This window comes from Gekko japonicus, unplaced genomic scaffold, assembly GCF_001447785.1.
Source record: "Gekko japonicus isolate JY-2015 unplaced genomic scaffold, Gekko_japonicus_V1.1 scaffold3378, whole genome shotgun sequence".
Classification (NCBI taxonomy): domain Eukaryota; kingdom Metazoa; phylum Chordata; class Lepidosauria; order Squamata; family Gekkonidae; genus Gekko; species Gekko japonicus.
Window position 1 is genome coordinate 146747 of NW_015170375.1, and position 13530 is coordinate 160276.

General features: G+C 49.3%; 1 protein-coding gene across 1 annotated transcript in view; it reads left to right on the forward strand.

The window, feature by feature from the left end:
* Nucleotides 1-7115, forward strand: part of PRODH2 (proline dehydrogenase (oxidase) 2) — a 12445-nt gene extending 5330 nt beyond the window's left edge. Inside the window, exons 4-11 of the mRNA XM_015418246.1 lie at nt 407-420; nt 1563-1646; nt 1743-1823; nt 3548-3694; nt 3857-4023; nt 4326-4436; nt 6735-6823; nt 6946-7115. Coding sequence (XP_015273732.1) covers nt 407-420; nt 1563-1646; nt 1743-1823; nt 3548-3694; nt 3857-4023; nt 4326-4436; nt 6735-6823; nt 6946-7115 — 863 coding nt within the window. The remainder of the gene's footprint in view (nt 1-406; nt 421-1562; nt 1647-1742; nt 1824-3547; nt 3695-3856; nt 4024-4325; nt 4437-6734; nt 6824-6945) is intronic.
* Nucleotides 7116-13530: the final 6415 nt, after the last annotated feature.

Genomic DNA, 13530 nt, shown 5'->3' on the forward strand with positions numbered 1-13530 from the left:
CATTAACTTTTTTCGGAGTTTTGTCAGCATTAGTTTAGAACGTTAAGGGTACTGTAACTAAATGGGGTGGAAAATGTTAGTAGTGGAGTTGGTCCTTTATGTATAATATATTAAAAAGCAGCACTGTTATGTCTTTTATTACCTCCAGGTAAAGCATCACAAGCAAGCATGCACTGTGGGTTTTTTGCTTGTCCTGATTATATCAAAGATATTATATTACTATTGCTATTGAGTCAATTGCACCAGGACTGACTTAAACTGGGATTATGGTTGCCAACTCTGGTTTGGGACATTCCTGGAGATTTGGGGGTGGAGCCTGAGAAGATGGGATTTGGGGAGAGGAGGGACCTCAGTAGGGTATAATGCCCAAACGCCCACCCTCCAAAGCGGCCCTTTTTTCAAGGAGAACTGACCTCTGTTGTCTGGAGATCAGTGGTAATTCCGGGAGATCTCCGGGCCCCACCAGAGGGTCACACAAATGTGAGATCGTGGGATAGGTTGTAAATAAACAAAAAAACCCACCCATGATATTATTATGCAATCTATTCAATAATAATTATTAAGCATTTATATGATGGTACAAATTACAAAACACATTCCAATACAAAATATACAGATATTTTAAAGTGTCCTTTTAAACCAAACTGTTAAGTCGCTCGCTTAACAAAGTAGTTGGAGAGTGATTCAGCAAGAACACAACTTTATTCTCCCACTCAAACACAACTCCAACACAGATCAACATCTGATAGCCAGAACAGCCTTTACATTGCAGCTGTCCTGCTTTTAAACATTCCTGGCTAATGTAGCCACACCCACTGTACAAATACCAACCAATAAGGTTCTTCACATAAGGACCAATCACGGATGTTCCCGCTCAGGGAGCTTGCTAGAAGGTGATTGGTTAGGTGCTTCCTGGACTAGTAACACGATTGGATGGATTTGGATCCTAGCCCAGGACGAAGCTTTACATTACATTTCAATTAGATGTTTCACAACATATCATGCATTCAAGGCAGCTTTGAATACACTCAAATTGTCCGTGCTCAAAGTTCCTCTGTATAATGCAGCTCAAAGTGGCTGTATTATACAGAGGAACTTTGGGCACGGACCGTTTGGTTTAAAAGGACACTTTATTTTGTACTGGAATGTGTTTTGTAATTTGTACCATAATATAAATGCTTAATCATTATCATTGAATAGATTGCCGCACAAGTCCACCAGAAGGTCGGCAGTCCTAATTCCAAACTGCAGTTTTCACCCATGAGACATTAAAGTGTACAAAATCCCCCGAAGCAAATATGTATAAATGTCCTGAATTTGCATAGCATACAGGTTAAAAATTATACCTTTTATTATATCTAATTATAAAAGTTATACCTGCAAAATGTGGGTTCATCTCTTGCCAACTTTTGATTTTGTTCTTGTTGCAAAATCTCTCAAAGGCCCTGCTCATAAGTAATTCTGGCCCCATTCTTGGATTCTGTGCTACTTCTTTTTTGTGGGGGGACAAAGGAAGTTATTCTGGTCTTACTGGGGATCCCCTTTCCTGCATCTCTTCATAGAAAACCATCACTCTTCGGCTGCAAGAGCAGGAAGGACCATTAGACCTGACTGTTGAGAGAGTCCTGGCTCTATTGAAAGGAGAGGTGAGGTGCCTTTACCTCTTGCCCCTTTGAGCACCCCAGTTTCAGTTTCTCCTTTGAGAATATGAATCCTTTCTGTTTCCCACATTCCATTGCTAGGAACTGAGCTTCGGATGCCTGAGCCCAGAAGAGAACCTGCATTTCCAAAAATCACTGAGTCGCCTCAGATCTGTAGCAGAGGTATGGACGTCCATCAGGAAGCTGCTTTGCAGAGGAGGCAGGGATCTAGCGAGGACGAGACAGAACTCTGAGGCCGTAGCCAGAGGTCCGAGAGGCTCTGCTTTGTATTCATAGTTTCTACAAAGGCAGAGCCCTCTGCATTAACAATGGGGCTTCCCCACAGAATAGTTCTTCTCGCTTTCCTTTGTCAGCTGCCATTTCCCCCGTTGTGCAACCTAGGGATGCCAGCCCTCCAGGTGAGACCTGGGGATCTCCTGGAATTACATCTTATCTCCAGGCTCCGTGTGTAACTTTGTTCCAATCAGCACACACAACCCAGATAGGTTCTGCTGCGTTATGTGCCTTGAGCACTCTGCTAACCCAAATAAGCCCTCAAAAACTACCACTTGGGCTTGGATCCGGACTAAATGTTTTGCTAACGGAAGGTAGTTCCGCTAACAGGACACAACTTGCCTGCCTCCCCCTCCCCAGCAGGTGCCCTTTAATGTCCCAAAAATGGTGCTCCTGGAGAAAAGGAACCCTCAGGAATGGTATGAGGAACAAACCCGGGGGGGGGGGGAGCTGCAGCAGGAAGATGGGATTGGCCCTCCCCTTCCATTTGCAGACAGTTTAGTCTGGATCCTCCTCTTGGACTGTGCTCTTCCCCCCAACAATTGCTAGCAAAGTAGGTTTGGGAAAGAAGACAACTAGTGTTGTACAAAAGCTTAAAACACACATAGACACCCCCAGGGGTCATTTCGTAGAAAAAGAGCTAGGGGGACTCATTAGCACAACTCATTAGCACATGCCACACCCCCTGACATCACTGGAAGTGTGTCATAAGGCCACACCCCCTGACATCACCGGAAGTGTGTCATAAGGCCACACACCCCACCCCCAACGGTCCTGGCTGCCGCCGCCGGCCTTGCAGCTCCACTGCCGAGCCCCATGAGGGGCCCGGCGGTGGACTTGCAAGGCCGGCGGGAGTGCAAGGAAGCCTCGCGAAAGCCCTCCCTGGCCCCAGGCAGGCAGGGGTGGGGAGAGGCAGGGAGGAAGCAACTTACCCTCCCTCTTCTCCTGCCTCCTCCTGGCTTAATGAGGGCCGGAAGTGGGGCGGCCGGAAGCAGGGGGCGGGGCTTCGTAATGTGCCCCGCCCCCTGTACCTCAACCAGGGGAACTGCGATCCCCCCCCGAAATGACCTCTGGACACTCCCTTCCATGAGGAAGCAGCCCAATTTGGAGGAGTGTAAAATGGAAGCAGGCCCAGATTACGACATGATGGGTCTTCACACTATTATGTCATTCTTAGAGGTCCTGTATGATAAAACGATACCTCTGTGGGAGGCAGCAGCAAATGTTCTCTATTTGGTCTATATTTAGAAGCCCATCTTAGCAGCCTTTACTTATTAACAATAAATATATTGTTATTAGCCACTTGGGAAGTCTGCTAGAAGAGCAAGACGCACACGTTTGTAAACGTAATCTCTGTGTCTGTTTTCCCTGTACTCAGCGGCTTGTCAATCTAGGCATCTGGAAAGGAGGCTGTTGACAAAGGCTCACGTGACCCAATAAATGAGCGCATCTTTGAGGTGCCACGTGTGCACATATTTTTTTTTGCCCTCGCCTAAAACCTTAGTGACTGTACTGGACAGAGCAGTGTGAAATCTTCAGTTGTCAGCCTTGTTAACCAGAAAGCTGGGTCATCCAGTGAATTTCATCATGGTTAATCCTGTCTCCCTTTTCAGTATGCTGTGGAGAAAAAGGTCCGTGTCCTGGTAGATGCTGAATACACCTACATTAATCCTGCCCTGTCACTAGTTACCATGGCAATGATGGCTGCCTGTAACACCCAAGTCCCATGGATCTGGAACACATATCAAGCATATCTCAAGGTGGGTTCCCCCCCCCCCAAGAAACAGTCCTTCTGCTGTCCACCACACTATTCCCTCTGCCACTCTACCCTCACCAACTCAATGATACTAGAGAACTCCTTCATGGTTTCCTGTTCTGTAGCAGCCATATTGTCTCTGACCCCTTTGTCTGTTTTCCTCCAGGACACTCTGAAGCGGCTGAGTCACGACATGGCCCTCGCTGAGCGCTTGGGGGTATGTTTTGGAGTGAAGTTGGTCCGAGGAGCTTATCTGGAGAAGGAACGGCAACGGGCAAGGGAAAAAGGATATCGTGATCCTGTGCATGCCACCTGGGAAGCTACCAATGAAAGGTGAGAACTAGGGTTGCCGGCTCTGGGCTGAGAAACCCTTGGAGATGTGGGAGGTGGGGCCTGGGAAGGGCGGGGTTTGGGGAGGGGAGGGACCCAATGATGACATTAAGGTCCACCTCCAGAGCAGCCATTTTCTCCAGGGAAACTGATCTCCGGGCCACACCTGGAGGTTGGGAACCCTAGCTGAGGACCCTTCCCACAGACCTGTCGATCAGCTCTGCACCTCTGAGGAGATGAACTTGGGGTGGGGTGGGGGGTTCTTTCCATGCTAATGTCCATTCTCCTTTTCTCCTGTGGCACAGTTACAGGCGCTGTCTAGATTTCGCCTTGGACAGAGCGTCTCATGCCGGAGGCAGGTTTGAGCTGATAGTGGCCACGCACAACAAAGCCTCGGTGGAGCATGCTGTGCGAAGGTACAGGAGGGGTTCGGAAGAGGAAAGGTAGTGCAGGTGACGGGGGCCTTGTTTTGTTGGTGAATCGCCTATAAAGATACTCAAGAGATGGTGCGTACAGATGTTATTTGCACAAGAGGAGCGGGATCAAATGCACTGGCTCCATCCCCCACCTGTACACACTCACCACAGCATGGGCCGAGAAGTGACACGCCTTCAAACTGTACACGTGTGTGAGCTCCGGTCCTGCGATCAGAAGTACCACTTTCTCAGTCCAAGGTCCTGAAACCTGGGGACCGTAACCTATGTGTATGCCTTTTGTGCATGCCAGAGGTGCTGTGCTGCATGAGGCGAGCATGTGTAGATGGAGAGAGGGCATGCCATGAAATTGCTGAGCGGTCAGGTTAGAACGGATAAAAGGAAGTCCTTCTTCACCCAAAGAGGGATTAACACGTGGAATTCACTGCCACAGGAGGTGGCTGCGGTTACAAGCATGGATGGCTTCAAGAGGGAATTGGATAAACATATGGGGCAGAGGTCCATCAGTGGCTATTAGCCACAAGGTATAGGTAGGAACTCTCAGTCTGGGGGAAGTAATGCTCTGTATTCTTGGTGCTTGGGGGGGGGAACAGGGGGAGGGCTCCTAGTGTCCTGGCCCCACTGCTGGACCTTCTGATGGCACCTGGTATTTTTGACCACTGTGTGACAGAGTGTTGGACTGGATGGGCCATTGGCCTGATCCAACATTATGTTCTTAGTGCACTCAATCATGGGTGGGGGTAGCACCAGTATGTTCAGTCCCCCCCCCATCCCCCCTATGGATCTTTCTTCTGTGTGTCTCATGTTTAGCTGGGTTGGGAAGAAGCGAGGATCTCTGAAGGCTGGGAGAGAAAGGCAGTAGAGTGTAGTCAGGGAATCTGCAACATTTCATCTGTAGAGAGAATCTTTTGCCTGTCCCTTCCCTCCAGGAACTGCACTGGGGAAGAGCTTTATTTTTGATCCCGTCAGTGCCTTTGGGACATCCGCAGCAGCAATGGCATCTTTTGAAGAGAAGGGAGGGAGGGAAAAGATTTGGGATCTGTTAATTTATTCCAATTTAATTGGAAATGTTTTTAACCATTATTGTAATCCACCTTGAACCACAAGGAAAGACAGGATATGAATGTTACAGTCAATAAATAGGGGCAGATCTCCTTTGGCTCAATTTGCGCTTTGCAAACCAAGATATCAAAAAAACTCCCCCTGCCATATGGATGGCCATCACACACTCAGTGAAACCATTGGGCCACGTAGTTTCCAGAGCACCTGATAACCGTATCAAGGATTCAAGCTCCCTGGAGAACTTAACATCCCAGGGATCCTGGGACACTTTCCCCCGAAGCTGAAGGGAATCTTGAAGAGCCAGTGTGGGGGAGTAGATAGTACAGGGCCATAGGGGGGGAGACCAAGATTCAAACCCCCACTCTGCCCTGAAGCTCACAGGGTGACCTTGAGCTACTCAGTTTCAGTTTGGTGTAGTGGTTAAGAGCTGTGGATTCTAATCTGGAGAACCAGGTTTGATTCCACACTCCTCCATATGCAGCCAGCTGGGTGACCTTGGGCCAGTCACAGTTCTCTCAGAGCTGTTCTCTCAAGAGCAGTTCTCCCGGAGCTCTCTCGGCCCCACCCGCCTCATAGGGTGTCTGTTGTGGGGAGAGGAAGGCGATTGTATGCCACTCTGAGACTCCTTTGGGTAGTGAAAATCGGGGTATAAAGACCAACTCTTTTCCTCCTCCTCCTCCTCCTACCTCGCAGGATTATTGTAAGAATAAATGGAGGAGAAGAGAATTATATGCCACCCTGAGCTCCTTAGAGGAAGGATTCTTTCTATAAAATATGTCAGTATTGGTACCTTTGTACCTAAGCCCGTTCGCGGGGAGGGCGGGGTATAAATGCAATAAAATTGAAGTGTAGTGCGTTAAACGCATGGAGAAACCACGGAGACTCATGTAGCAATCAACATGGTTTACTGGCACACAACAAAGGACAAAGACAAATGGCCGGCTGGCCAACTATGTACATACTTGGGGACACACCCCTAGGTCCCGTTGGTTGGTTTAAATCTCCCGCCTCGGTCCCATTGGTCCCCCAATGGAGAGACCAGGAGCCTAGTCCCCATTGTTACTCCAGATTCAAGCTCTGGAGTGTTCGCTGACCTCTGGTGGCGGTCAGCGGACACAACAAAAATAAAAATAAAATAATAAATAAATATTGGGGGGCATGTAATTTTCTCTAATGTATCACTGGGATGGGCTTGAGTTTTTTTTTTTTTAATATCAGGATCGAGGAGATGGACATCAACAAGAACGATGGCCCTGTCAGCTTTGGGCAGCTTCTGGGCATGTGTGACCACATTTCCTTGCCGCTGGGTAAGTGCTGGGCCCTAGTGATCCTCGACACAACTATCTTGCTCTCTTCCTCCCGTGAGATGTCACCGCCTTTCCTCCCGTGAGATGTCACCGTCTTTTTTTAATCCATCGCCCAACCTTAGGGCATGCAGGTTACGCCGTCTACAAATCCATCCCCTATGGTTCTGTGGAGGAGGTGATCCCCTACCTGATCCGCCGCGCTCATGAGAACCGGAGTGTCCTCCAAGGAATCCGGGAGGAGCGAGATCTGTTGCGCTCGGAACTGTGGAGACGGATTCTGAGGAAGCCCTGAGGGGAAGCTGAATTATCCAGAAGAGCCGCTCTATTATTTTTAATGAGACAGGGTCCTTCCAGTTCACATGCTATTCAAATGGTTTCTTCCTTCCAAGAGCCATACACGGGGCAGTTAAGATCAGCCTAACCTTTTTCTTTCCAAAAAGCAAAGAAATGAATTGGTATCCATCATGAGCACCACCTTTCCTTCATCAGGGGACTCTCCTCAGTAACAGAACCTCCTGGCTGAGTGAAGGCCATTTGCCTCATATCTGAGTGAGAAAGGTGGGCGATAAATGAAGTTCATAACAATAAAATGTGTTACTGTAGGAAGAGGTGTTTAACTGGCCTGATCTATTTATCTGGTTTCAGAAGTCCCTTAAACTTAGAGGCCAGGGAGTGAGCTAGAGTGGATCAGCAATTCCCCTGTCCCCTCCCCACACCGCATACACAGGTTTTCTCAGCAGGGATATAGGAGATCTATAACTGTGGTTCTCTTGTTGCAGCCAGGTCATGGCAACCAATGTTCCCTCTAAGCTGAGTTAGTGTGAGTTAGCTCACATTATTTTAGCCTCCGGCTCACACATTTTTCTCACAGCCAGAATTGTTTCCACCGTGCAGTTACAGCATGTGCAATTAAAATGAATTATATGTTGTCTTCCCTATCCCCTATGAAACATTGTTAGTCCCCTGTCTAAAGAGTAACTGTAAATCACTTTGAGCCCACTTGTGGGGAATTAATAAATTAATAAATCGAAAGCATCATCATCATCATCTTAGCTCAAGAAGGATGGCTCCAGAGCAAACTAATTTATGCAGTAGCCAAATCACTGGCTCACAACTTTAATGCCAGTAGCTCACAAAGCAGAATTTTTGCTCACAGGACTCCACAGCTTAGAGGGAACGTTGATGGCAACCCATACAGTTTTCAAGGCAAGAGACATTCAGAGGCGACTCGCCATTGCCTGCCTCTATGTAGCAACCCTGGACTTCCTTGGTGGCCTCTCACCCAAATATGAACCAGGGCCCAACCTCTGACACGATCAGGCCTCGTCTATCCAGGTCAGGGCTGCAGAGAAGCCAGCCCTGTTGCATTGTAGATTGGAAGTTTGTGTCCATGTTTAGGAGGGTACATAACGCAGCAACCGTGTTGAAGCCCAACAGGTCTGGGTCTACTAAGTGCCCAGATAGGACCTCCTAGTAGTAATACGGGTTGGATCATAAGAACATAAGAGACGCCAATGTTGGATCAGGCCAAAGGCCCATCTAGTCCAACACTCTGTATCACACAGTGGCCGAAAATACCAGGTGCCATCAGGAGGTCCACCAGTGGGGCCAGGACATTAGAAGCACTCCCACTGTCCCCCCCCCCCCAAGCACCAAGAAGACAGAGCATCACTTGCCCCAGAGCCCCTATCTATACCTTGTGGCTAATAGCCACTGATGGACCTCTGCTCCATATGCCTATCTAATTCCCTGCTTGGATCCTACCATGCTTGGATCCTACCAGTGTTTCTGCTTCCTCTCACCCCTCCTCATTGCAGCCCACATCCCCCATGGCTTTTGTGCACATTGGTCCAGTGATTCCCCAGAACAGCCTTTTTGACCGTCAAAAGGGAACCCCTTCCTCTCTCCTTAGTCTGTGGCAAAGCAGGTATGATCCATCTTGCATTTCATCGTGGAAGAATGCTCTTCAAGTGATAGATCGACAGTATTCCCTTGTCCTTACACACATATGAACAATCTTGGCATTATACCCTAATTAAAGCAAATACTTGGCATAAAGTTTGACTGACCCCCTCCTGTGTGTCTCATCCAATACGCGGTGTAACAAAGCCTTAGTCAATTGGAGCACAGGAAAATGGGTCCCCTAGTCAAAAGTCCGAAGTCAGAGCCCCAGAGGCTTTCTTTTGGCTGTTCGCTTCTCAAGGCAGCTTACAATGTGACATGTGACGCAGACGCTTTGATGGCTCTGTGCATCCTTTCAGTTGCCTCCTGGCAAGGGGGCGTGACTTATTCGGGTGGTGACTGATTGACATAAGGCAGAAGTGCAGGCCGGGGAGGACAGAGAGAGTCAGAGCTTTACATAATGGGCTTAATCAAATGCGTGCGTTAGTAAGCTGGACTTTTGCACATATGGGCAGGAATAAATGGATTACAGCCAACAGTCCTGCTGAGAAAAGGCAAATGCCCTCGTCAGAGAAGCTGGGGCTCTAGAGTAGCTTGCCAACAGGCCTGGAGAAAAATATCCTGCCCCTTTGACAGAGGTTTCATGGGATGTCATTTCATGTCCACGAAAAACTTCAGCTGGCCTTTCCCACCCATTCAGCCTCAGTTAAAGGGACAGGACATTTTCTTCCAGCTGTTTGGTTGGAGTAATATGATCCAGAGGGTCATAGTGGAAGGAAACCCATCTAGGTACTGCTGAGGGGGATCAGAGGTGAGCTACGAAGGACAGCAGCTGAGGACCTGGAGGCAGGAGCTGGATATGACCAGGTCTGGGCAGGAATGACCTTGACTCGGCCTTCTCCCCTATCTGCCCACTGGGCTCCTTTGGGGGGAGCAGAACGAGAGCAGCTGTTCAAACTCTCCGGCTTTTAATCAGCAAAGGGTCATGAGGCGGAAACAAGGAAGCCGAGAGCTGTAATCCGTTGAATGGCCGGAGTTTGTTGGCAGTGGAGGGCCCAGGGATCCTCTCTCCCCCAGTCTCCCTCCCTGCAGTGCTGGGCTGGCCATCAACTCCAGGTGTCCCAGTTCCCAGCCCCACACTCCTAATAAAAGTTTCATTGCTCCATGCCCAGGACATTGTTTCCGGTAATCCGTTTATTCCTGCCCATATGCTGTTCTCCCGAGCGGCGATTAAAGTAGCTAAGCCGCTTTCTGGTTGGGTCGGACTCGAGTTCTCAAATGGGTTTTGGTGACCTCCGTAAAGGCCGGCAGCAGGACAGTTCTGGCCAGTGATGCCGGTTGTGCTGTGGGAAGGTTCTCACGCAGATCCAGAGTGATCCAATTCAAAGAAGCTTTTATTTGACGTGACTGCAGTGGGGGAAGAATGCTGTGGGGTCGGAATGAGAGGTTTGGGACCGAAACGAGGAGAGGGGGCAGGTTGGTTGGGCGCGTTTGAGCAAGATAAGGGAGAGCAGAGGGCTTGGCAAAGGAGGGCATTGCCCCCTTCTATTAAAGAAGCAGTCTCAGAGCCCCTAATACAGACCCAGCCCGTTGGGCTACTCAGCTGCACTGGCAAACTGAAGATTGCTGCCATCTCCCAGTTCAGGTTAGGACTTGATGTTGAAATCCGTATGTTTGTAAAGCAATCGTGAGGGTCTCTCATTCCGTGCTTGGATCCGGGGGCGAGGAGGTGGACTCCCATCAGCGTGACATCATCCTCACAAATTCTGCAAGGCAAGCGTCGTGAGGTAAATACAAAGGGCAGTTCGGGCCTTGCCCTGAGAGTCTAACCACTGATTTGTAGTTGGTAAGCTGGTGGGAATTGGCAGTAGCCACCGGACCAAACCGATCAACCTGGCATCAAACTAGATTTCATTGGGGGATCCTTGCGTATTTATTTATGTGCCCTTCATTCTCATGGAAAGAAGGGCCTGGAAGCCTGTATTGTGACAGGAAATGAAATTTCTCAGATGAGGGGTGTTAAATCCTCCTCCCCACACCACCTCCTCATGGCCTGGCAACTTATGTTCTTATGTTCTTAAGGCAGAAACCAATGATGGGGGTATAGGATTGCATCCCCAGCATGAGTACATCACTTCTGATGTAACCGAGAAATGATGTCTTGTACCAGAGTAACTCTTTTGCACTCGCCCCAAGCTTTATGGTTTAACCAGAGCTTTTTGAACCAATGCTAGAGTGTCACACAACATGATGACGTCACTCCCGAGTAATGCCAGAAGTGGCATCATCTGTTGGGGATCCTAACTCTGCCCCGTCTGCCATATTTCTCCTGCTGTCCAGCTGATCTTACAACTGAATTCTGTAAGTGCGTCAGCAAAAGGTGGCACTCCTTGCTAGCAGAGAAAAAAAAAACCTGTTAGGTCCATTCTAGGTCAGAATCAGGAATTACGAGTGATTGTTCCCCAAAAATTCTGGAAACGTTCCTGCAATCTGCTTTGGGTTCTCTGCACTTAGGCCCTGTTTATCTACTGACTGAAAAAAACATGGCTGCCGCTCCTCTGTCCAATGTTTACTTTCAGCCCAAGCAGAGACACAATACGTGTGACAGTCTGCTGAGAACAAAAGGAATGGAGGAACACCACTAGGGTTGCTGACAGTGATGTTCCCTCTAAGCTATGGAGTCCTGTGAGCAAAAATTCTACTTTGTGAGCTACTGGCATTAAAGTTGTGAGCCAGCGATTTGGCTACTGCATCAATTAGCTTGCTCTGGAGCCATCCTTCCTGAGCGAAGACAAATATGTGTGAGCCGGAGGCTAAAAAAACTGAGCTAGCTCACACTAACTCAGCTTAGAGGGAACACTGGTGACACCCCAGTGGGGTAGGGTTGCCAGGCCTCTTGCTGGCAATCCTTGTTGCTTACTGCAGTGCTGGGAGATTTTTTTTTTAAACCCAACATTAGCTGTGTGTGTGCCATGACACACCAGGAAAAACCTGAAAGTGATATCAGGTAGCTCAAGGAATCACAGGAAACACTAGTTTTTCCATGGAGTCTCCTACATTTCCTAGAGTTATGTGATGTCACTTCCAGGTTTTCCAGGAAGTGATGGTATAGCTCGTGCAGGATGCTATGTTACCAACCTCCAGGAGGGTCCTAGAGATCTCCCAAATGATCTCCAGATAACAGAGATCAGTTTCTGGGCAGAAAATGGCTGGTTTGGACAGTGACCTCTGGTGCATTATACCCTGCTGAGCTCCTCCTCCACAAACTCTGCCCTCCCCGAGGCTCCACCCACAAATCTCCAGGAATTTCCGAGCCCAGAGCTGACAACCTTATGGGATTCAGGACACACACATATCCCTGCCATATCCCTGCCTCCCAATCTCCTGGTTGCCAGCTACAGCTTGGTATAGGGATCCCAAGTCCCCCTGGTAGGGCTGCCAATTCCCCCCGGGGGGCGGATTTCCCCCCCGCTTTGGAGGCCTGATTTCCACCCCCGCAGAATTGGGCCCCGGGGGAAACCCCACCCCCGTGTGCACGTCACATAGAGTTTTCCCCTCAAATGGCTGTGGCTCCGCCCCCAGCGTGCTCAGTGTCATGACGTCACTTGCCTGTGACGTGCACGCGGCGCGCGTGTGCGCTCCGGGAGCCACCTCAGAGTCCCCCGCCGGCGAGGTAAGTCGATTTGGCAACCCTACCCCCCGGAGGGCGGGGAAATCCCCGCCCCAGAGGCCCGTTCCCCGCCGCCACCGGATCGGGCCCCGGGGGGAACTCCACCCCGACGTGCGCATCACCCAGAAGTAATGCGACCACGCCGGGCACGCTGGGGGCGGGGCCACGGCCATCCAAGGGAAAACTATGGTTTTCCCTTGTATCATCCAAGGGAAAACTATGGTTTTCCCTTGTATGGCCGTGCCCCCGCCCCCAGCGTGCCTGGCGTCCTCCTTTCACTTCCGGGTGACGTGCGTGCGGGTGCAGCTGAAATGGGGTGGGGCCTGGAGATCGCCTGGAATTACAACTACAAGGCTGCTTTGGCGGGTAGACTCCGTGGCATCACATCCCTGCTAGCTTCCCTCTCCTCCTCAAACTCCGCCTTCCCCAGTCTCCACCCGCCCCCAAGTCTTGGGGAATTTCCCAACTTGGAGTTGGCAACCCTAAATGTCAGATATAACAATATTCACCACAGAGAAATCAGTTCACTTAAAATAAAGCAACCCTGATTGTGCTTTGACCCTGTGAGATTTTCCTTACAGGTTCCCTAGAGCTCCATTCCTCCCTAAATGAACCTTAACCACATCTTTTCATAGTTATACCTTCCAAAAAAAATTTAACGACGAATATTGGGCCTCTTAGAATCTCAAGGAGAGGAGAGCGAAAGAAACACCAAGCCTGTAGCTCCACATTACAGTCTCCTTACAGCCTAAAGCCATCTAATAACCCCCTAACCCTATTATCCAACCTATATCATCTCGCTCTCTGTTTCTAAATCCTGGATCTCTAGACCATTTAATGCTTTAACCATGGACTCCCCTAAGCCTGTAATCTCTATCCATCAATCCTATAGTCCTCAATCACATCTCACCCTCAAAATCCACCGTTCCATCTCCATTGACATCGGCTTCCTTCACCACGTCCGCAATCTCTCGAGCAGTCAGACGTTCGCCCATCAGTCGTTGCATGGCCTGGTACAGCTCGTCCAATGTTATTTCGCCATCCCCATTTGCGTCGAACTGGGAAGACAGGGTACTTAGAGAACAGACTGCCGTTTGGGTTTTGAGCAAGGATGAAGAAGAGATTGGATTTATAC